The sequence below is a fragment of the Talpa occidentalis genome, unplaced genomic scaffold (assembly GCF_014898055.3).
Source record: "Talpa occidentalis isolate TD23 unplaced genomic scaffold, MPIMG_talOcc4v2.1 talOcc4.5, whole genome shotgun sequence".
In the NCBI taxonomy this organism is placed as follows: Eukaryota; Metazoa; Chordata; class Mammalia; order Eulipotyphla; family Talpidae; genus Talpa; species Talpa occidentalis.
The window spans coordinates 112336361-112360685 of record NW_023604861.1 but is presented as its reverse complement, the minus strand read 5'-3'; the positions used below and the strand labels follow the sequence as shown (position 1 = coordinate 112360685).

At 34.7% G+C, this 24325-nt stretch overlaps 1 protein-coding gene across 2 annotated transcripts in view; it reads right to left on the bottom strand.

Annotated features, from left to right (window-relative positions):
• LOC119259348 (S1 RNA-binding domain-containing protein 1) overlaps positions 1 to 24325 on the bottom strand; it is a 170136-nt gene that overhangs the window by 47140 nt on the left and 98671 nt on the right. For both annotated transcript variants that reach the window (XM_037528130.2, XM_037528129.2), the window contains one exon: positions 19151 to 19233. In XM_037528130.2, coding sequence (XP_037384027.1) covers positions 19151 to 19233 — 83 coding nt within the window. The remainder of the gene's footprint in view (positions 1 to 19150; positions 19234 to 24325) is intronic.

Sequence of the window (24325 nt, the reverse complement as noted above, 5' to 3'; positions counted from 1 at the left end):
TACAAAATGAAATGTGGCCCCAAGTTTTGACATTTATTTTCAACTTAATACTGAATTGATGATGATATCTCTTGACTTCGTGCAGGGGCAACCCACCAATTAGTTTACGGATAAATAAAAAGAAACATTATTTCACTTTTCAGCATACCAAAAATAATAAAAACACTATGTGTTAATATTGCACCTTTCCTCAAAGAAAAATTCCCCTGTAAGCAATAATATAATAAAGTGAGATTAAATAATAGAGGAGTAAATATGGTAGACAAAATAAAAGTTTTTGCAGAAAGGAGATAAGACTTATTCAGGGAGCTGCTTATCAAAAAATAAGAATCTGTGGAAGATCTGCCACTAAGCAAGATCTTCAGAGGCACCAAAAAAAGCATAAAAATTAATGAGGAAAGAGCTTTTAAAAACTGTGCCACCATTCAAAGATAGTGATATGCCATAAACATGCTCCAAAAACTTTTTTACATCAAACACTTTAACAAATAATTTTTTTCCTTTGTTGGCCATTAATAGAATTAAGCTCATAGAAATGACTCTTCTCAATACCAACGCAGTATCTGTCCATACTAGAGAGGTGTATCAATGTTGATTTTCTCTTGTAGAAATGAAAGGTAAAAGAAAACTAGTTTAACAAGGATTCTATTGGAAGGTTCTATTAGAATTTAGGGGGATTCCCACAGTTAACCAATTTATATTTCTTTGGAATATTTAGAGAATCTGATTCATCTTGTTTATGTATTTATTATATCCCATATTGTTGCCACCTAAATGTGAAAACAAAACAGTGTTTTTTAGAAAATGTTACAAATTATTTAAACTGAAAAGTGCTTTCATATGGTATTGAAAATAATTCAGGTACACTAGAATGTGTCTTTTTATTCTAAAATTGTTCAATTTCTCTTATGTTAAGCAATTTGTACTTTGTTTTCAACACAAAAATTAACAAACACAGATTCCCAACTGCAGATTTATTCAATTTTAGTAGGCATGATCTAATCAGCATATTTACCTCTAGTCCAAATTGTCAATCTCTGGTTTTACACACCTTTATCAAGGTTCCAAGTAAGCATCTAATAATAATTGTGTATAAATTTACGTAGAGATGTAATAAACCTCACCAACTTTCCTTAATCTTTGCAAGAGCCACAACTCATGTTCAGCTACACACCACTTTCTCCATTACAAAGAAAAACACTCTTCACCCTATTTGAGTAAATGAATTCAGTTTTCATATATGCGTCTCCAAATACAGGGTAGTTACGCCTTGGCACAATGGCATCTTTTGCTTCTACTTTCAGATTATTTTCACTTACTGCTATAGCATTCATAGCCCTTCTGAAGAGAATAGCCAATATTTCGTTGCGAATGCTTTTAATTCTTGCACTAAAACAGCTGAATGAGGTTGTTAAAAAAATGGGGGGAGGGGAGACATGAGTTCCTTACCAGTTGTCACCCAAAGATAACAGTTACTTTTACTGGGGTATTACAAATGCAAATGGTTAATGTGGTATAAACTGTAGGCTAAATTTTAGTTAGAATGTCTAAAGCTATCACACAAGGCATTCATCTGTGTTCCCTGTTTATGGGAATGAAATATATAGTCATTTGAAGTCCACAATATGTATACTGTGTTTGTAATAACTGCAGATTTTACAAGCACATTATTCTTTCCATTAGGATTAAAACCTCACCGAATAGCAATTTGTGAAAGAATTCTAGCAGGGCCCGGAGCCCAGAACTCTGACCTCTGATGAGATGCTTGGCAGCAACAAACTCTGGGTCTAGGCAAAACATCTGGTTTGAGTTAGACTTACTGAAAAAATAGCCCCTGTACTGGGGAAACTGGTATTCACTCAGCTTTGTATATATACTTTGACTGACTTCAACACTGCTTATAGAATAAAAAAAAGAGAAAAAGAAAGAAAGACTCCACTAGAATGCTTGTCAATCATGACAGATTCCTTGGTGGCCTCTCCAGAATTAAGCTCTTATTAGCTAGAATAGCCTATATCGTTCCATAAAATATGCAAGCATGAAACAACAATTTGGAGGTTCTCCTGCCCACTTTCATTTTCTGATTAGCAGCTTTAGTAGGATAAATGTGGCAATCCATGTACTGCAATTAACAAAAATCTCTAGTTCATTTAAACCCATCAAAAGGTGGCCATTAAATTATTATTTCACATTCTTAAATAGTCTTTTGAGGCAGGGTTCTTACATAACAGACTGCAGGAGGCCCCAAACTATGAAAGGGCCATATCCAGGCAAGTTGTTTCTATACCTACAGGCAACATACAGACTTAACAGAAGCAGAAAAGCAGGATGTTCCAATGCAGTGCTCTCTACCTTGACCATGATTTGATTTTCCTAGTAAAAGCAAAATATAACCCAATTTATTCCACTGTCGATGTATAAGATTAAGGTCGTATGGGATAATGATTGGGAGCATGATTCACTTTGAAGGACCAGGGAGAATTTTGTCACTCTCAGGTGGTGGTAAATTGCCATTTTACCTTTCTATATATCACCTTAACCTAATTATTACCTTTGTGAAGGAAAGTGCAAAATCATTTAAACTTGATCTTTTGAAAGAACAGTGTAGAATAGAATGCAAATTAGTAGTTGTACATTTCTTTAGGTACAAATTTACTTTTTCACTCTGTAGCACTATTAAAAAAACTCTATTGAACAGTAGTGTGTTATAAAATATCAGTATCATTCTCCAACAGGTTATCAGCAGTCTGCAAATTCCAAATTATTCTGAATAGAATAATTCAGAATAATTGTGATTATTTGCACCTTGCTTACAAGCTAAAAATAAAATCTACTGACCAAACACAACCCAGTCTGTTCAAATCTCCTCAGAATCCTTAGGACACACATGTATTTATCTACTTGTCATAAGTAGCACAATTTTTTTTAATGTCTGTCACAACTATTATTGAGCAAATTATAAATGTACTATCTCAACATTTTACAGTTTTTGAAAAGAACATTCATTTTTCTACTACAAAGTACTGCCATTTCTATTCTATTTGGAGTCAACACAATAATCATAGAGCAAACAAAAATAATTGCTCCTGCAAATTCTGTTTCTTGAACCCATATTTTAAATATATTTTTACATAAAATGTTCCTTTTACAAGCTTTGAGTGAAATACCAGGTATTCAATTCCATGCTCCTTCCCCCCACATTCTTGCAACCTTCTTTTGTACATATACCACACACACAACTCCTCCACCCTTCTGAGCTAACTTCAGAGTTAAATGTTTTTCTAAGAGATACTCTTTTTGACACAAAGAACAATGTGAATACTTCTTCTCACTTAAATATAATTTTTTCAGGGAATACTTTGTGAAAATGAAGATTGATTATAGCAAATTTCTTTACGTGCACATTTCCTATCTCACTTCAGAAAAAGGTTAAAAACAAAAACAAAAACAAGGGTGCATGCACAATTATCATATCTATTTATATGTAATCACTGCAGATATGGTGAAGAATTTAGGGATAAAGTTTTTAGAAGAATCAGAGCTTGAGATGCATAGATAAATTATTTTTGAAGGTTTCTTTTCTTCTACCTGACAATACAACCATCTATGTTTATATCAAAGCGTGAGCATAAATGCACATGACTTGACACATATAGCTGCTTTTTTTATTTTGCCAAAGAAGAAAGTTATAATCATAAATGTGAATGCTACTCAGACATAGTAGCATGGGGAAGGAAACTTCTGTGTCACTCTCATATCAAAAGTAGCAAGTAAAACATTTTCTTTCTGATAAAACTTTGCAATGTTTGTAGTTCAATGCTGAGAGTACAGATTAAAAAAAAACTATAACAATGAATACTAAAAAATAACAGCGGTGATCTGTATTCTGGTAATACTTTTACACTGGAATTAAACAGCAAATTTTCTTTCCAAAAGGCATAAAGAGCATTTCACTGCTAATCCCCTGAATTTTTTAAAGCTATGGCCACAAAGGCACATTTATAAAATAAGCCCCCACTTGTTAAAACTTAACATTGCCACCATCACTAGAGTTTCACCTTAGTGACTTAAATAAATATAAATAAAGTAATAAACACTATATGTTTTATAGAGTTCTATGAACCAGAAAAAAAAATCACCTTACAAAATAACTCCTGGCAAATGCAAAAGAAAAGCTAAATTTGGTTTGCCCATATTTTCTGAATTCCCAGAATATAAGAAGCAGCTAAGGGAAACTTAACTTATTTAAGTGAAAGACTTTTGCTTATTTCATTTTCCACATTAGCCTTTCTGGAAAGTAAGGGGAAAAAAAGCATGAAACAGGAAAGGATGAAAAAAAATCAGAGAAGGGCAATCAATATAATATAAAATATTTGGGTGTTTAAAACAAGATATCTTTCATATTCTATGTTTTAAGATGACCTTAATGGAAATCTTTCCACTAACTGAGATTATACTGAAAATAACCTCTAAGGAACTCAGACATGGTGGCCTGCTATCCCAGGTGGTCAAATGTCCAGCACATTAAGGTAGCTGCATTGCTTACCTATCAGTTAAGTGGTAATAAAATTCTCTATGCTACTGCTGTCAGATGACTGTTGTGTAACTGCTTTATTCAGAACCAAGGAAGAGAAAATATTAATGGCTACTGTCATATAAACAACTTTTTTAAAAAGTTGTTTCAGACTTGTTAATACACTAATGGATGTTTTACAAAGTTTGAATATAATTTTCGAGTCATCACCTGGATGATAGCAATAATAACACCGACTTTAAATAACTCTAAATTATATACAGTTGAGTAAATTTTAATTTGTTTTCATTTAAGGTCTTCTAAAGTTGAGGCCAGCATGTTGAAGAAAAATATTAAACTATCTATAACCCTGTGTCAACATATGATGCTACTGGGAATGGTAAGTGAATTAATTTTCCAAGGAAAATTAATTACTTATGACTTACAGTTGTAAAAGCAAACAACGTAACTCTGGATTAGGGCACATTTAATTTCTGTTTGTAGTAGCGATTAAATTAATTTCATATAATTCATGGTATGTAATGGAAAGCAGAACAAAAATGAAATTCTAGACAATGACTGACATAGAAAAATGTATATATTTATGAAGCTGATCCAAAAACAAAGGTCATGGATATTACTCACTGGATAATAAAACAGTACTTTAATGGCCCTATTACGGATTTCAGCTTAGTTTTTGAGAAAGCATCACTGAATCAAAAATCTAACACAGGAAAACAAAATAGAAAAGTATAATAACACCCCATATAATCTCCTAAATCTCCTCTCTCCTCCCTAAAAAAGATAGATGGAGCAAGGATTTGTAGATCTTTTATTTATAATCATCATTTTTATCCACACACATATGGGACAGCTAAAATCAAATATACCATTAAATAATATGGGGATGAAGTTCTTAAAATTACAACTAAATTCTCATCTGCTAACACCCAAATAATAAAATGTTCCTAAAATGAATCATCTGTAATCTATTTGACTGAATTAAGCACCTGAGTACTAACTACTAAGACAACAGATTTTGGCTAGCTAATTGAGCCTAAGAATATATACACAGCTGCACATTTGAAAATTCTCATCTCTATTTTACTCCATCACTTCTTACCTGATCTAATTAAGCCAAACATAATCTTTAAATTTTGGGTTCCAACTTCATAGTATACTTGTGTTTTAAGATAAGAGAATTAAATCTTGTCTTAATACTAATTGTAATTAAATCACTTAACACAGCTAAAAGGAATATCATTCTCAAGGTATATTAAAACACACAAAATGAAAACATTTCATATTCTGGCAATAGTCCTAAGTACTGACTGTCACTAGTCACTGCGTGAAATCATTGTTAGTCAAAGTTCAACTGACATTTGGGACCATTTGGATATGAGAGAGCAAGCGATTTGACACATTTTTTTAAAAGTAAAATACTTCTACTACTTATGCTTTTAGAAATAAGTAGATGAGGACTTCAGATGAGAGATTAGTATGAACACATTCAAATAACAGAAACAAAATCTATATGCAAATAAAAACTTCTCAAAATTTTACTTTTTATAAATTTTAAACTAAAGCATTTCCTTTCCTAGATACCCCTTCTATGACAAAAAGCACCGCACCTATTATTTCCACATTGCTTTATATTTTTAAATAATTTATAGAGAAAATATTAATTTATGCCTTTGAGATGAGAGAAAAATCACTAAATATATTCTAAATTCCATTATAATTTTCAATCTAACAAAGGAGAAATTGGGAAATTACTTTAGAGCTTATGAAAATAAAATTTCAAGGCACTGTATTCTTCACAGCGATTTTTCTTAGGTAACTGCCCGTGAAAAGACTAGTTAAGGTGCAAACTTACTTTTCCATTTCTAGAGAAGCTGTGAGTTAAGCATGATTAGAAAAAAATTTGCTCTGTTTTGAAGAGAAAAACTAAATGAAGCAATAGAAACTTCACCTTTCGAGCTTGTTTTCCTAAAACACGGCTACCCTTATTTCAAAATGGGCCTCGCTCAGCATAATCCAGATTGAAAAGAGGTCTGTTTGTAAAATGTCCTAGATAGGTTTTCTCTTTAGGGTAACAGACATATTCACGTTTTTTCCTAGTAAAGCTACCCAGGAAGCTGAACGCTGGACTCTCAAAGAATTTAAACTTAACTTTATTTCCTTTTCATTCTTGGCTTCATTCTTGGGTTTTAAGAAGACAGGGGGGGGCAATTTTTTTTAAATGGAAGAATGAAAGAAAAGAAACCATGTCCTTCTATATCAGCACAAAATCAATTCGGCTGCCCACATCAGCACTGCCTCACTACCTTTGTGATAAGAGAACACAGGCATTTTTCTGACTGACAAAGAGTCTACAAGAGAAGGAAGAGTAACACTGATAACTCTTTCCTTAGAAAACACATACAAAACACTCTCTACATTCCCTTAAGTTTGAAATGAATTTCAGAAGGCTCTTCAGGCATCTTTCTTTTATTAAAATCCACATTCATATTTCAGTAGAATGACTACAGGGGAGTCACTAATTTTTTATCTAAACTATGACATTTTGGCAAACGGTACATAACCAACTTAAAATCCACAACAAGCCTCAAATACTAAAGAGCTGGTAATTACATGATGAGAAACAGCTTGATTATGGGAGCGGCAAGGCAGCCTGTCAACAAACAGCTGTGTCTTGTTGATAACCTAAACTAGAACGTGCATCCCAACAGTTTGTTTCTGTTGTTGCTGTTGTGTTTGTTTTTTAACTATTGTACGCTCCTCTCCCACCTCTAAAATACTGAGTCAATTTAAACATTAGATGTGAACCACAATAGAATAATTAAATACACAAGGACAACAAGTAAAGCACTAATAGACTTACAAAAAGTTCCGTAGGTAATACCTAACAGAAGTTTAAAGTGTGCTTTCCAATTCAACCTCAAATGGCTCTTTCCCTGTGCAACATGTCCTGTCACTACTATTTACAAGCTGTAGCTCAGGCAATCGGTCTGTTTCCTCATTCCTGAATTATGATCACAGCAATATTGCCACTGTGACCCGTTGTTCTGGAAGCTATCCCCACAGCTTCTGTACTTCCTCTTAGCAGAAGGCAACCAACATGAATATACCTGCCAGTGAGAACAAAATGACCTCAAGTTCCCTTGTAACTCAAAATTAAGTGATACGAGGGATATCTGTTAAGTTCAGTATATGAATAAATGACAGGAATAAATAGCACCTTAATATCAAGGTTTAAAAACACTCCACTAATGTAAATAGAATCTGCTTATTTGATGGATCCATCACATGAAATTAAATCACTTTCACATTTGCACCTTTCAATCTTTTTAAAGATAGACGAGAGTATGCGTGTGTCCATCTATACACATTTATTATAATTACATATATAATATACATATATAGGCACTCTTTCAGAAAGCAATAGGTAAACTTATTTTCCAAAAAGGCATAAAGGAGTGATTACTTTACCAAGTCACACAGCAAATGTAGCTAAACCAAGGTAAACCCATGTTCTCTGGGGACCCTGGAGCTTGTTTCTTCTCACTCAACCACAATGAAATGTGTCTAGTGCCACAAGACTGTTGATACAATTTCAGTTTCAGGTAGGTTCCATGTATACAGCTCTCAGGGAAATTTTGATTAAACACACCTTGAATTCTAACTACCCTACCTCAAGGGCATAAGTCAATGAGAATAGTTACGTGTTAGTATACCTAGCCAATTATTTTAACCTAGAATCCAAATTTCCTTTGAAAATGTAATGACAAAACGTAGATTTCTCCATAAGAAGCTATCCCCTGTCTCATTCTCAACTCCAGCGGTTCATCTAGAAGCCAGAGCCTTAAGTTCTCTGTATTCTACTGCCATTGCTGGGCCTGTGCTCAGTTAATGCTACTCTGGTAGCTCACCTGTAAATTTATATTTTGAAAAACTCATAAAGTTGCTTATATTTGTCAACACATATCTTAGTAGGCTTCAAATCATAAATGGGGATAGAATCACTTTTTTCAAAGTCTGGTTGTATTTCACACCATATCAAAGGAGAGGCCCTGAAGAAGGGACAAGGGAACAAACTGCCTCTTCAAAAAGCAGCTTATAAGGGCCTCCCTGGTGGCGCAGCGGTTGAGCGCTGGGTTGCGATGCTGACCGCGGCCTCTGCGGCGCCGGTTCGATTCCCGGCTGCTCCCCGGCCACCGGAGGAGGGTCCCACATGGCGCGCAGACCTCTCCTGCCGCCTGCTGCTCCCCTCAGCAGTGTACTTCAGTCCTTCTGCCTGCTCTGCTCCCCGCTCTGGCTCTGGTGAATTCTCTCACCCTCCCGTGCTTCTGACTGTACCAGTGCATGTATAAACAGAACAAACAAATAAATAAATAAAACATGCCTCTATAAAAAAAAAAAAAAAAAAAAGCAGCTTATAAGAGGTTGGAAGGGAGACAAGGAAAGAGGCACAGAAGCAAGAGCATATAGCCGGAAACAATGCTGAGGAAAGCAGAGAAGAATGGAGTAAATATCTGGAATGAAGGTGTCTCGTTTATCCACACTACTGAAATAACTGTTATGTTCTGCATTGTTTGTGATGGGTATTTAGGAGGGAAGAGTACCAAACTTCTTAAAGCCAATTCACAAGTTAAATTTTTAAATCTCAGTCTTTCATAAAGTAACAAAACTATTATGAAGATATATTCACTTCGAACAAATAAAATGCTAGCATATATAATATTAAACATGAGGATACTGAAAGTTTGACAGGTCCAACCAATGTCATTAAAATGAAGTTTTATGTACAATCCAATACTTTTTAAAGTTAACTTTCTACCAGTCTGGGACTGCGGATGGTCAGTATCAATCATTGCAACCAAAGCAGTCTCAAAGTGGACAGTTTCTCACCAGGACTGAATGTTCATGATGACTGAGTAACAAGGCAGCCTGGGTTCCAGAACCCCCTTCCCAGTGCACCCTGTTTACATAATCCACAGGCCTGGACCTCCCTCCTCTACACTCTGTCTTTAATCTACAAATAATGTTTCTTCTGGCTCTTGCCAACTCTCTGGGGAAGTGTGAAGAGGGGATGACATAAATTTTAGAGCAAATTTAGGGCTCTGAAGAGAAATGTGGTGTGCCACTGCAAAGAAGCAGAGATAAAATATAAGGCATGCCTACTTTCATGGAGCCTGGAAATATTTCTAATATAAAATGCTTAATGAATTCTTATCAATTAAACACCTTACTGATTTCTGAGTCTTTCTGTTGTAAATGGCTGTTACTTGGCACACCTGGAAAATCAAGGAGTTAAAAAAATATTGCCAGGAAGACTTTCCACTCTCTAGACAGGTTCACATCACCAGATGATGCTGGATATGGCACAACTCCAGAGCAAACAACCTTTTCTTAGCCTTTCAATGGCTGTTTATGAGTATACAACAAGTGCTTTATCCTCGCCAGCTCATTAGACAGATGGAGCTTCCTCTGATTCCATACAATTGTGCATGTACTTTCATGTGGCATTAAATCCTCACATCCCATAATCAATCCTGTCTCCTAAATATTTGTCAGAGATTATTTTGTATGAGATTGATTTTCTTTTCCACTATAGTATTTGTTTATAAATGCACCCTACAAAGAGAAAAATAAGAGGTGGCTCACTTTTGCTTAACTTAACATCTGACAACAGGTGGTTAACCTCCTTGGTTGAGGATCCATTTAGAGGATTTATTTTGAGGGGTCATCTTCTAAGGTATCTGTGGGCTGATTAGAAAATGTAAAGATATTACCAACCTCCTTAATGCCCTAAAACATGGATTCCTTTCTTACCCCTCTTCCCCACCTTAATTTGCTGGCAAGGGCTGTTTAGATTTTTCACATTTAGTAAATGACCATAACAAAATGAAGGGAAAATTTTCAAGTTTAAAACTGGACAAAACTATTACAGGGGAAAAAAAAAAAGAACCATTTTGTAGATAAACTTCATGCTCTGGTGTTGAAAGTTAAGGTCCACAAATCAAAAAGCAGTCATTTCTACAGAGCTGGGCTTTTCCACTGCTCTCTCAGTGAATCACGCTGTGGTTAGTTGAAAGTGCTGTTCACATAATAAATTAACCACCTCATTTCCTTCATCACCAAAATATACATAGCACCCCCATACAGATTTGTTTTAATAAAAGTAATAAAGCAAGCCCAGAGGTTATGGCTGTTATGACATAATCACACCTCTGAGATTTGAAAACACTCACTTGCACATCATGCCTCAAAAAGTCTTTGCAAGCCGTCCTCCAACAAAATCTAACTGCACTCATACCCTCTGGCCCCATTTATTCCAAAAAATAATGAAACAAAAGCCTTATATATGTCAGGAGAAAATTCTTCCTTTCAATTTGAAAAGAAACACATCTTTTTACATAATGCTATGCAATAAACAGCTTGGGTACTCTGCTGTAGATTATTAAATAAAATGTATCACCATAGCTAAGAGTGAATGAAGAAGACAGCCAGCTAGCTTACCATCTCACCCCAAACCAAAGAGATCTTCTAAAGTTAGCTTTTGAAAAAGTCTAACACATGTGTTTCTGTCTATGGCACTGAGAACAATCTTCATTCCAAATAAAATTCTCTTACCTGCAAAGACATTTTAAATTATTGGGCATAACCCAGAAAACATCTCTCTGAATATCATTTTTTCTCACTACAGACATTTTCCCCTGAAAATTCCTTTCCATGACACCAGAAAGAAAGACACTGTAAGACAACTGTCCATGGCATAAGATAGATTTGGTGGAGAAATGTGCCATGAATGAACTCACATTATAATTTAAAAAGAACAGTTTTCCTGTCTCTGCACCACAATATAATCACTTTGCAGCCAGGATTCACTTCTTACCTAAATTCTATAAACCACAGTCCTTTCTACAGGACCATGTATTTAGTACATACTGTCACTATGATAATGATGATGCCTTTCCCTTTAATTTAAAAATGTAATAGTTTACAAGTAATTAAATTTATCTGGGCTAATTCCCAAACACCATGATCAACAACCATCTTCAACAAATGAAGAGTTAATCATATACACTGATTCTTTAAATAAAATTAGTCAGAATACAGTTTTTAAATTGTCAGAAGTGGTCCTATTATTTTATTTCTTGTTCCAATTACTGTAATTATTAGCATAACCTAATATTTGGGTTTTCAACATTTTTTTCTAATGTTAACATAATTATATTTATACAAATAGAAGGTTTTTACACTGAGTTTTAAAGTTTAGAATTACATCCAAGATTCTTACTTATGTAAAATAGTTGTCCACATAAAATTATATATAAATATTCAGTAACACACAAATTACTACCTATATGAATTATGAATATATTAAACATTTTTGAATAATATTATCCCACTATTTTTTATCTATAGACCATACATCCACACATAATCAGTAGACTAAAAACTTCCCAAGGGCTCTGTAGCAAACAAAGATTAAATTATAAGAACTTCCATAACTTACATTTTAAAAGATGCTTCACTTTAATGAAAAGAATCTATCCCAATTAATTCCAATATAATAAAGATTTTTCTTTGATAGATACTATACTGTATTCGTTAGAGGTCCTTAGAAATATTGATGTAGTAACAACTGATGAAAATGCCTATTAAATGCTCCCACTGATCTGTCCCTGTAACAATTCTTTCCATAAAGAATAGAATATGCACTGTAGATGAGAAGAAAGTAATGAAGAGATAGGTGCTAAATTAAAGAACTCTAGTTCTTTTTTCAAAAGCAACCCTTCAACTTTCTGCAGTAATTTTCACTTTAAGAACATGGACATTTCAATACTCCCTGTTCCTAAATTCTGAAACACTTTTCCTAAAAAGAGATTCATCTAAAAAAAAAATACTAGTAACTAACATATCAGGTTTACCCACCCAAAATTGTAAGTGAGAAGATATAAAACATTATGGTATATTCACAATATAGTTAAATAAAAACAATAAATGAACAACTTGACTGATAATATGCCTTTCATTCATTTAATAAATACTTATTGAATTTCCATCATGTGCCAGGTAGGTCCTAGCAGTTGCAGATTTAGAAATGGAAAAACCCTGTCCTCATACAAGGGTTTGTATTCTACTAGAAAAAATACACATTAAACAAAAGAATACTATGATTTTCAGAAATAAAAAAAAACTAGCTGTTCTGTTTTTGGGAAGGAAGCGGTGTGAAATAGTCTGTGGCGTCTTATTTCCCAGAGAAAATAAAACTACTCTCTAGGTGGAGGAATGACTCCTCCCATTCCCAAGCTCTTCCACCTCTTCCCAGACACCTACAACCCCAGCAGCTTCTCCTTCTCAACTCTTCTCCATTTTCTTCCTTAAGCTATTTCTTAGGCAAGCTGTGGGTATTATTTTCTCAGACATCCAGCTTCTTTGCTTCTCCAGCATCTCTACATTTTACCCTCTCTACTTTTACTTCCTCCCTATCAACAGGTAAACACATTTGAATTATGACCCCCTTAAAACTCTCTTCTTTAAAAATTTGTTATACATTCGTCTAAAGTGCTCACCTTTAGTGCAATCCAGAATCTATTATCTGATTTCTACCCCCACCACTCCACTGAAATTATTCTTGTCATGGCCTCCAACATTTTTTTTTAAAGATTTATTTATTTTTATACAAGAACCGGGGTATAGACCAGATGCGTGGGAGAGTGAGAGGATTCACCAGAGCAGGGAACAGAACAGACAGACTAACGAAATACACTGCTGAGGGGAGCAGCGGGCGAGACAGAAGAGGTCGGCTCCGCCATGTGGGATTCTTGCCTACCGGCCGGGATCAAACCCACACTACAGAGGCTGCGGACAGCTCCACAGTGTGGCGCTCAACTGCCTGCACCACCAGGGAGGCCCCCAACATTCTTTTAATTAAACATGAAAGACTATTTTCAGTTACCTTATCTTTTGTAGCATTTACAATATTAATTTTTGCTTCTCCTAACAGACATCTTCCTTGTGCATATTTTGCTTTTTCTTATTTACAACCTGGGTCCATGTTTCTTAAAATCTACTAACTCATAATCCAAATTTTCCCTACTACAAATAGTGTTTCAATGACTATCATGTACAAGCTGTCTTGTTCACATGTGAGAGAATCTTTTAAGAACATGTAAATCTAGCAATGGAATTTTGAGTTGAAGAGAATGTTCATCTTCAGCTTTACTAATTACCAATGCACTCTAGAGTGTTTGTACCAGGTTATAAGTCTACAAATAAGAATATTCCAATGCTCCGCATGATTGCTAACATTCAAATTGTCAGATTAATTCTTGACAACCTGAAAGGTTCCACTGCGGTTTAGTTTGCATTTCCCCAAGCGTTAGTCAGAGTGATATTTTTTCCCATATCTTTATTGTTTTTTTGCATTTCTTCTTTTGTTGATTATCTGCTTATATCTCTTGTCTATTTTTCTATTGAGTTCTTTTTTCTCTTGATTTATAGATCTTTATATACTATGGATTCATTACAGGTAATATATTTTGCAAATATTTTCTCCTTGTCTTCAGAGATGCTTTAGATTCTAATGCAGTCAGACTTATTTATTTTCCTTCATATCTATTTAAAATGTCAAGTATAATTTTTTTCAATCACCCATGATAATTACCACTTTTAAATACTGTGCAAATACCTTAAAGTTTTAGAAACCTTAACAGTGATTTTTGTGCTGATGTATGAGAACTAGAAGGTGAACTTGAGTAGAAAATGAAATTGATCACATAGTCCAAGGTCAATGACACATAAAGAGTAAGCAAACAAGAGATAAAGGAAATTAGATATTTCAATTGTAAATAATTTAAGGCATTATTGGTAAAAGGTCCTCTAAATTATACTAACATTTCACATTTCTTTTAAAGAGAAGAAATGGTATTATACTACAGAGCCTGTGTATATATATGGTTTATTATGTTGTCAGTGATTTCTAGAACCCAAGGAAACTAAAGTTAAATCTTTAACATACAAAGCATAAGTCATCCTGAACTGAAAAAAAAAATCCAGAATAGAAATTTTAAAGTTAATAAAGTGAGCTCAGTTCAAATTTCCAGTCAAGGTCAATTACTTGATTTTCTTAAATTATAAAAATAGTTCAATTAGGTAACAAATAAATGCAAGGCTAAGTTTGAATTTCATCCAAATACCCAGTATAGTGGAGATTCATGTACACTTGGTATTCTGGGACCTACAGTTAACAGGGACAAAATGTAAAAACATATTGGCAAGAAACTCATCTATGTGAATAATACCTGATTTTTAGAACAATTTCCTCTATATTGCACCTTTGAGTTTTAACTACTACAAAATTCTGCTTTACTGTAGGGAGAAAAAATGCAGACAAAAATCATCTAAGGGAATATCCACAGGGCAGACTCTTTTCTAATTCCCACTCCACAAAAACCAAACAATTAAGGGATTAAAATGTTTAAAAGAATTTGGACAGAGAATATAGGATAGATGAGGAGTCTTACTGCATTTTATAGACCTAAACTAAAATTGTACTTCTTAGTTTCTACATGTTAACTATAAAATAGTTTTTAACAGGGCAATGTTACCACTGAAGAGTTGGATTTTTGTGTGTGTGTCTCTACTTAGAACTGGTTCCACAGAAGAGGTAGAGAAATAAGATACAAATTCCCACCTTTGAGACTTTACCAAGAACAATTTCAGCTGCGAAGATGATTTTCCTTTTACGGTGACTCCTCATTATCCATAATAATGAGGAATAAAGATGGCCTGAATAGGGTTCCAAAAATTCATTTTGGAAAATAATTTTATTCTCTAACATCATCAAATAATCTAGCAGAAACACACATAAAGAGGAAAGAGAATGGTTCTGTCTTTCACTTTACTGTGAACATTCTTTAACAAATAGAGGTGTTAATGAGCATGAAAGTATCTAAAACATAGTCTAAAGAAGAAATAAGCAAGTAAATCCAACTCACTTAAGTTGTGTTCTCAGGATATGACAAGGCTAAGCAAAACCACCGTTCCCCATGTCCCAGAACCTCAACAGAGCCAAGTCTGCATCATCCTGCTCTCACCCTAGAGTGTTTTTTTGGGAGTAACACCAAGCCACTTTCCAGCAAAGTCTTTAGGGGTCAGTTAGGGATATGTTGTCATTCGACCACACTGGCTGTCTCTCTCTCCAGAAATAATGACAGGCATGTGTTTTTGAAATCAGCTCTGCACATTTCTAAGACAAGGATTGGAGAACTGCCTTTAGCATTTTAGCTGTCATTAACCAAAAGTATTTCAGTTTCTACTGAAATAATAACATTATAGCTTCTATTATTTCATCTAACTATTTAACATTTTTTCTTTGAACAGCTTTCATTTTTTAAATTAGCAATGTTTTTCTAGCTACTCATTTTAAATCAAGATAAATACAAGTGTTACATTTATATTAAAGACAGTTGAGGTCCAAACTAAAAAGAAATTCAGCCCCACTCTGAGTGTATTGTAGGTCTGTTGTATCAAGGCTTAAAAATAAATGGCTAAGATATGGAATGTATATATACTTTACAACATTTTTCCCAATATATATTTGCTATAGAAAGTTTGACAAACAAAAAGTAAAAGAGGGCCTCCCCGGTGGCGCAGCGGTTGAGGGCTGGGTTGCGAAGCTTCCCGCAGCCTCTGCGGCGCCGGTTCGATCCCCGGCTGCTCCCCGGCCACCGGAGGAGGGTCCCGCATGGCGCGCAGACCTCTCCTGCCGCCCGCTGCTCCCCTCAGCAGTGTATTTCGGTCCCTCTGCCTGCTCTGCTCCCTGCTCTGGCTCTGGTGAATTCTCTCACCCTCCCGCGCTTCTGACTGTACCCAGTGCTTGTATAAACAAACAAACAAACAAACAAATAAATAAATAAACATGCCTCTATTAAAAAAAAAAAAGTAAAAGAGAGTAAAATAAAAATCCTTAATCATACCAACCAAAGATATAAATATCAAGGTACCTGCCGGGGTGGGGTGGGGGGGTTCTCTTTTGTTGTTGTTCAGTGTTTTAAAAATACAAATTGGCTTTATTCTGTATCAACACTTTACTGGAATTTAAGAGCAACTTTTCATGTCATTAAGTCCTTATTGAAAGTCTGAGTTTTTAATGGCTGTATAATATTTCAACTGATGGCTATGCCATAACATATAAAACTATTCCCTTACTGTAGATGCTTTAAATGTTTTGCCAATACAGCAAACTTGTATTTAATTCTTAGCAGATGTTCTTATTACTGCCTTAGAAAAAAAATCTCCAAAGAGAGAATGACCAGGTCAAAGGGATGCATTCTTTAAAAGTGTATCTTGAAAGATCTTGATTTGACAGAAATAACAATTTACGTTTCCAATAGCAGTGTTTGTGAATGCTCGTTTAACTGTGTCCTTCTCATCTGCAGATGTTTACCATTTCATTACAACTTTACTCAACTATTAGGTTGAAGTAATGTCCCTTCTTTAATTTGGGTTTCTTTAAAAAGAGAGATATTTATTTTTTTTATGACAAATGGTATGTAGAGATTCTCTACATTTTCTATAACTGTTTTATACACCAACATATAAATATATGCACATCAACAAAAATAACCCAAAACTTCAACAATAAAAGATGTACTAATCATATGCACATATACATCTGTAGCAAATAATTTTCCAGGTTCACCATCCTGCTTTAAGATTCTGTGCTAAATAACCTAGCAAATTCACTCCTAGGTGCATGTCTAAGAGAAATGAAAGGTACTTCATAAAAACAGGTACACCAATGTTCATAGCAGCATTATTCATAAGAGCCAAAGAGAGGAAATAACCAAAGTGTTCTTTAACCAATGAATGGATAAACAAAATGTGGAATATATGCATAATAGAATACTATTCACTCAAAAAAGAAATGAAGTTCTGTTATATGCCACAGCACAGATGAACCTTGAAAACATTATACCACGTGAAAGAAAGAAGCTAGTCACAAAAGGTCACTTTTGTATGATTTCATATGATTTTATTTATATGAAATATCCAGAATTGACAAATCCATAGACAGAAAGTTAATTCATAGATGCCTAGGGCTGGGAAAATGAAAGGGTTTTTTGGGGGGATGATGAAAATATGACTGTGGTAATAGTTTTACAACCTATGAATACACTAAAAATCATTGACTTGTACAGTTCAAATAGATGAATTATATGGTATGTGATTATATCTCAAACTGTCTTTAAAAAGTATGTGGTCTATTAAAATACATGGTGGTTTCTCCTACATGAAAATAATTTTATCTTTTGCTCTAATTCTTACAAAAGTTTTTAATACTGTACATATTGTGAAACTATGTTGTTAAGTAACAGAATGCTCAGGGCAATTATATATTCTTAGGAGACTGTGTCTTTTATTAATAAGAAATATTTTCTTTGACCTATTGAATGCATTTTGCCTTAAATTCTATTTCATCTGATATTAACATGGTTAGGACCTTTTCATTGGTATAAAATGTTCTTCTCAACATTTTCTATTGTCAAGATTGCTATAGTTACTCTTTAGTTACTAGTTACTAAAGAGTAAATCTTTAGTTGCTCTTTAGTTACTAAGCATTTATATGCCCATAGCTAGATCTGTCCCTTCAGCAACTGTCATTCCCAAACAAATCGAATTACTATAAAATGGAGAACCCTCCCTACTTAATTCCCAAAATATGACAGATAATTCCAGGCTTTGCCACCATGTAAAAATCCTAACTACCCTAGGACACAGTTTCTTTTTCTGTAACATGAGCGTGTAGGTTTGTATGCTGTGTCAAGACTCTTCTATTTCTAGTGGCTGAAGATTCCATGACCCAATACAATATTTCTTTACAGGAGGTATACGGCCTATCACTCAAATTTCATGAAAATTTTATAGAGGGTAATATTTGATTTCATGTTTATGAAGGATTTTAACCAAAGAGGAAAACAATTCAACTCAAGGTTTCTGGATACAACTTAAGCTACCATGGATCCACTTTGCATAGATTTAGTACTGTCCTCAATTACCCAATGAATTCACCACAACCTCAAGAATTAAAAATATAGTAACAAGTACTACAACTACAACTATTACTATTGCACAGTAACAACAATTGAAAAGTTTTAGCTCATAGTAAGTGTTGGCCAAAAAACTAACCACAATAATAAAATAGGAATGGATAAATAAGTAAAGAACAGTAGGGACCAAAGGCTTCTTTCTGGAAAATCAATAAAGATTACACTGTTTCTTACTGATTTACACAAAGAGCCAGGATAACACCTCTTGCTCTATATCCCCTCCAATAATGTTAAAAGAAAGGATCTTTTAACTACTATATGATCTAGTGTTTTACTATGATATTTAATGTTTAAATATAATGACAGTTAATTTTAAGTCTGGCTCAAAACCATAAACACAAGGGGGAAAAAAAAAAGGCCCTCCTTTCTTACAAACTTATGACTACCTTCTCCAAAACTGTATAAACTTTAAAAAGGAAATATATTCCCTTTTACACTTAATCACTATTCCAAGTATGAGTATTGTTCTTTGTATTGATGGATTTCATAGATTAAGTGATGTACACAGTTTTACCTGATACATTCCAACTCCAATGTGTTTTGGTTCAATTTTCACCAGCTCTGCTAAAGGATCTTGTACACGCCTTGCTATGGAAACTGGTTTAAAAAAAAAAAAAAAGAAAGAAAGAAAAAAAAAGAAAGAGGAAAGAAAGAAAAAAGAATCAGAAAATAGGCATGGCTTAATGAAAGCAACATCCAGATTATTGCTTATGTTACACTCCTCATAATGCAAGTATTTAATTCTTCATCCCCCTCAAATGATAAACATTTAATTACATTTCAAAGATTCCTTTTATTTTTATACAACACAAACTTTTAGGGTTAATTACGTTACCTGAACACCTAGGCATTCTAAGCACAAGTAGATTGAAATGGTTATACATCTGTGTACAAATAATACACTTTGTTGCTATTGTGACATATTATCTGTTTGTTCCTTACATATAGTATAGTACGGTACTGACTTCACCCTTGAAAGAATAAAGTAGATGCTTTGTTTCGATTAAATTATTTTGCATTAATCAAAACCACAATGAGTTACCAACTTACATCAGTGAGAATGGCACATATTAAAAAAACTAGCAACAACAAATGTTGGCAAGGATGTAGAGAAAAAAGAACTCTCCTACACTGCTGGTGGGAATACAAACTGGTCCAACCACTGAGAAAGTTGTGTGGAGATTCCTCAACTACTAAAAATGGAGCTTCCATATGATCCAGCAATTCCACTCCTAGGTATCTACCCAAAGGACACAAAAACATTAACTCAAAAGGACACCTGCACCCCTATGCTTATTGCAGCACTATTTAAAATAGCTAAGCTTTGGGAACAACCCAAATGCCCAAAAATAAACTGGATCAAGAAGATGTGGTATATATACACACGATGGAATATTACTCAGCAATCAAAAAGGATAAAGTCATGCCATTTGCAGCAACATGGATGGAGCTGGAAGGGATTTATGCTCAGTGAAATAAGCCATAAAGGGCCTCCCCTGGTGGCGCAGCGGTTGAGCGCTGGGTTGCGAAGCTGCCTGCAGCCTCTGCAGCACCGGTTGAATCCCTAGCCACTGGCGAGGGTCCCACATGGTGCACAGACCTCTCCTGCCGCCCACTGCTCCCCTCAGCAGTGTGTTTCGTCAGTCTGCCTGTTCTGTTCCCCGCTCTGGCTCTGGTGGATTCTCTCACCCTCCCACGCTTCTGACTGTACCCAGTGCCTGTATAAATAAATAAATAAATCTTAAAAAAAAAAAGAAATAAGCCATAAAGAAATAGAAAAATATCGGATGGTTTCACTTATAGGAGGAATGTAGAGGAACCAAATAAGAGATCAGGGGGAAAAAAGTAACTATAATAAAGTAAAAATCAAAATCAACAGACAACCATATATCAAGGGAGGAGGAAGGATGAGGATAGGGAAGGAGTGGGAAAAGCACAAGGGACTATGGTGATGGTGCACAGGTGAACTGGTGGTGGGAATTTCACGGGGAAATCATACATTGTACAAATATGAAGAATGGTGTAATAAATATATAAAAAGTAATTTTGCATTATTATAAATATGACATATATTTATGCAAAAAATATCCTTGTTAGGACTACATCCTGTTAATGATAAATAAAGATGGAAATCATATCTTAGGTCAATGAAAGATCCAGATGAGTCCAGGCTTTGCCACTGTGCAACAATCCTAGCTACCCTAAGACAGTTTCTTTTTCTAGTGAATACACCTGTATTGCCTTGAATATGATTGTAAGATTATCTTGTGACATGATCTCCTTGCATTTCAACTGCTTGTCTCCTACACATACACTATCCTAATCACACCTCATTCCTGACCATCACAATCAGTGTTCAGGAGACATTCCTTTATCAGTATCATGATTTTACTTGGTTATCATTTATTGTAACCATTTTAAATCAACTATTAATAAAATTTCACATCTAATGTGATTTAGCTAGGGAAAGTTACATAATATAAATTTTATGAACACTTCTAAAAGTTGCTTTTTTCCTAAGCAGCAGAGTTTCATTGCGCCCTTACACATAAACAGTTTTTATTTTCTAACACATGAAAGCTAGTTGGCATCAGCTACTCATATAGGATAGATGGAATATAAATTCATTAAATAAAAACATGAAGGCTATCAAAGGAAATACTGTGTGTTTTTGTGTTAAGCTGTTCAAAATCTGGCAACAGAAGCCACCACTTAACAAGTGATACCAGAGTCTTCAATGATCTGTACCACCCCTCATCAGATATTGAAATACTATGAAGATCAAGTTCACTGACCAACCATTCAAGTTTACTTCATATCTTTTAACTCCTAACATACAACAAAAATGGCAGATTGCAAAACAAACTTAGAAAACAACAGTTGGTATCACACAATCTACCTATTTTTCTCACAAAAGAGATGGGAATTCCAAGGCTTTCTGATCAAATCTTCCAAATTAGTGCAAGCATTGCAGATTACAGGAGAAATGCTTTCCTACATTTATAATTACACATTGAAATACAAGCTGCCAGGAAATGACGGATATTCTCTAAAAGCAATTTTAATTCTTTATTGAAATAAGAATTTTCAAACACATATACATACACTGCCAAAAAATACTCACAGATTAAAAAAAAAAACAAAAACCCTACAACACTAAACCAAGTTAAGGATATAGTCATGAGAATATTTACTGTGTAGGAAGATAGTATTCAAAGTTCAATAAAAGAATCTCAATAATAATTATGGCTCTCAAATCTATCTCTTAAGGAAACCTAAACTTAGAAACTGGTTAGAGAAGTTGTATCAGTTGGTGACTGAGGGGGAAATCCCATATTTTAAAAATTTTAAAAAGCATGAAAGAATTTTAAACTCTTCTACCAGGTTTTCTCCTCTCTGGTTTATTGCCTTGTTCATCTTAACATTGCTAAATACAGCAACAATAAATTGGAAATGATGACTTAAAGGTAACATGCTAATTTTTCAATAAGTCATAAGTGACTCTGGAATAACAGTGTTCCCTATAAAAAAAAGGTCAACATAGATCCTAATATTTCTAAAATTGATGTTTTTCTTCCAGAAGCTTTTCACTCTATGTAGCATAAATAACTAAACAGGGTAGAGGTGGGAGGAGAAGAAGGGAGGGTGATGAATATTGTTTTAAAGTAGAATTCAAAAAGTCGTAGGCCCAAACTTTGGAGAGAGGATGGTGCTGTTCTCCTGCTGGCAGGGTAACCAAGAAACGAGTTATTTAGTAGGCAGAAATAATGCACCTGTTGGTCGAGAATGGTCAGGCTGACAACAGGCTCCTGAAAGTAAGAGGCCGATAGGGTAGCTCAGGCAAAGTGAGTTTTAACAGATTGCTGGTGAACAGAATGTAGAGGAAGAGTCATGGCTCCATACTTGTGGGCACATTCACATTAATTTTGAGACAGAAAAGGTTAGGAGGAAACAGTGAAAGAGGCAGAGTATGAATGGTGAGGAAAGCACAGTAATAAAAGTCAAAAGATTTCTGGAAAATGTTAAACATAGAATTACCATATGTCCCCAAATTTTTACTCCTACGTATACTCAAGAGAAATGGAAACATATGTCCACATAAAAATTTATACATGAATGTTCCTAGCAACATTATTCATAATAGCTGAAAAATGTCATATACCCATACAATAGAAAACTAATTGTCAATTAAAAGGAATGAAGTGCTGGGGCCTCCCCGGTGGCGCAGCGGTTAAGCGCTGGGTTGCGAAGCTGCCCGCAGACTCTGCAGCACCGGTTCGATCACCAGCTGCTTCCAGGCCACTGGAGGAAGGTCCCACATGGCGCGCAGACCTCTCCTGCCGCCCGCTGCTCCCCTCAGCAGTGTACTCAGTCCTTCTGCCTGCTCTGCTCCCCGCTCTGGCTCTGGTGAATTCTCTCACCCTCCCGCGTTTCTGACTGTACCCAGTGCTTGTATAAATAAATAAATAAATAAATCTTTAAAAAAAAAAAAAATAAAAGGAATGAAGTGCTGATACATACTAGAGCATGGATGAGCCTTGAAAACAAGCAAAATCAAAAACCTAGTCCCAAAGGCCACATATTATATGATTCCATTTATTTGAAACAGTCAGTATAGTCAATCTATGTAGACAGAAAGTAGATTAGTGTTTTCAGCAGTAGGGGGAAATAAATGAAGGGGAATAGAATGCTAAAGGACAAGGGGCTTCTATTTGGGGTGATGAAAACATTCTAAAATTAGCAGAAAAGGTTATACAACTCTGACTATACTGAAAAACAAGTATTTGTTTGAGTACCTGTTTTCAATTCCTTTTCAGTACATACCTAGAAGTGGAACTGCAAGACGATATTGTGTTCTATGTTTATCTTGGTCTAACATTTTTTAAAGCAGACTTTCTATCAATCGCTTATTTTAGATCCACCTTCAGTCCTCCCAAAATACTCCAAGGGTACTTGATTTCCTGAACCTTACAGAGGCACCATGATCTATTTCAGGTTAGTTCTCTGTTTTCTACAATGTTTTCTACAAAGCTACAATTCAACTTCCTTAAGTTGGCTATAGCACTTATTACCCAGCCACCTACTTTCCAGCTTCAAAACTATTGTTGCTATTATTCTTCTTCCATTCTTCCATTCACTTTATCCTATGAGTTTATGCCTTTACTCTATCACATGACTATCACTTTAATAGAGATTTCAGAAGGGAGTAAAGGAATAAAAGGTATAATATATCTTCCATTTAAAACCAGATTCTATAATAAATATTATTACATCATCTATCTATTAATCTACATATCTCTCATGTACACTGTATTTCTTATGGGGGAATATAAGCATATGTGTGTGTGTGTGTGTATAAAATCATACAACCTTAGTTTTTCAATAATCTAATATGCTAATCAAGAATATGTAATAAGGAATGTCATTTTTGTCCTTTTAATACCCATATTAATACTGAGGTTGTGTTATATTCTGATACAATGACATCACTGGATTGATGTGATTGGCATCAGTTACTAGGAAAAGAAATACTTCCAGTCAGAAAATAGGAATTGAAATGGAAGTAGGCCCAAAGAAACCAAGACCGGAGATACAGAGATTCTTTCATTATATGCCTATAAGACCAAACTTGAAGACTCAAAATGTGTAGGTAGATATTTTGAGTTGATGTGATCAAGCACAGTCATTG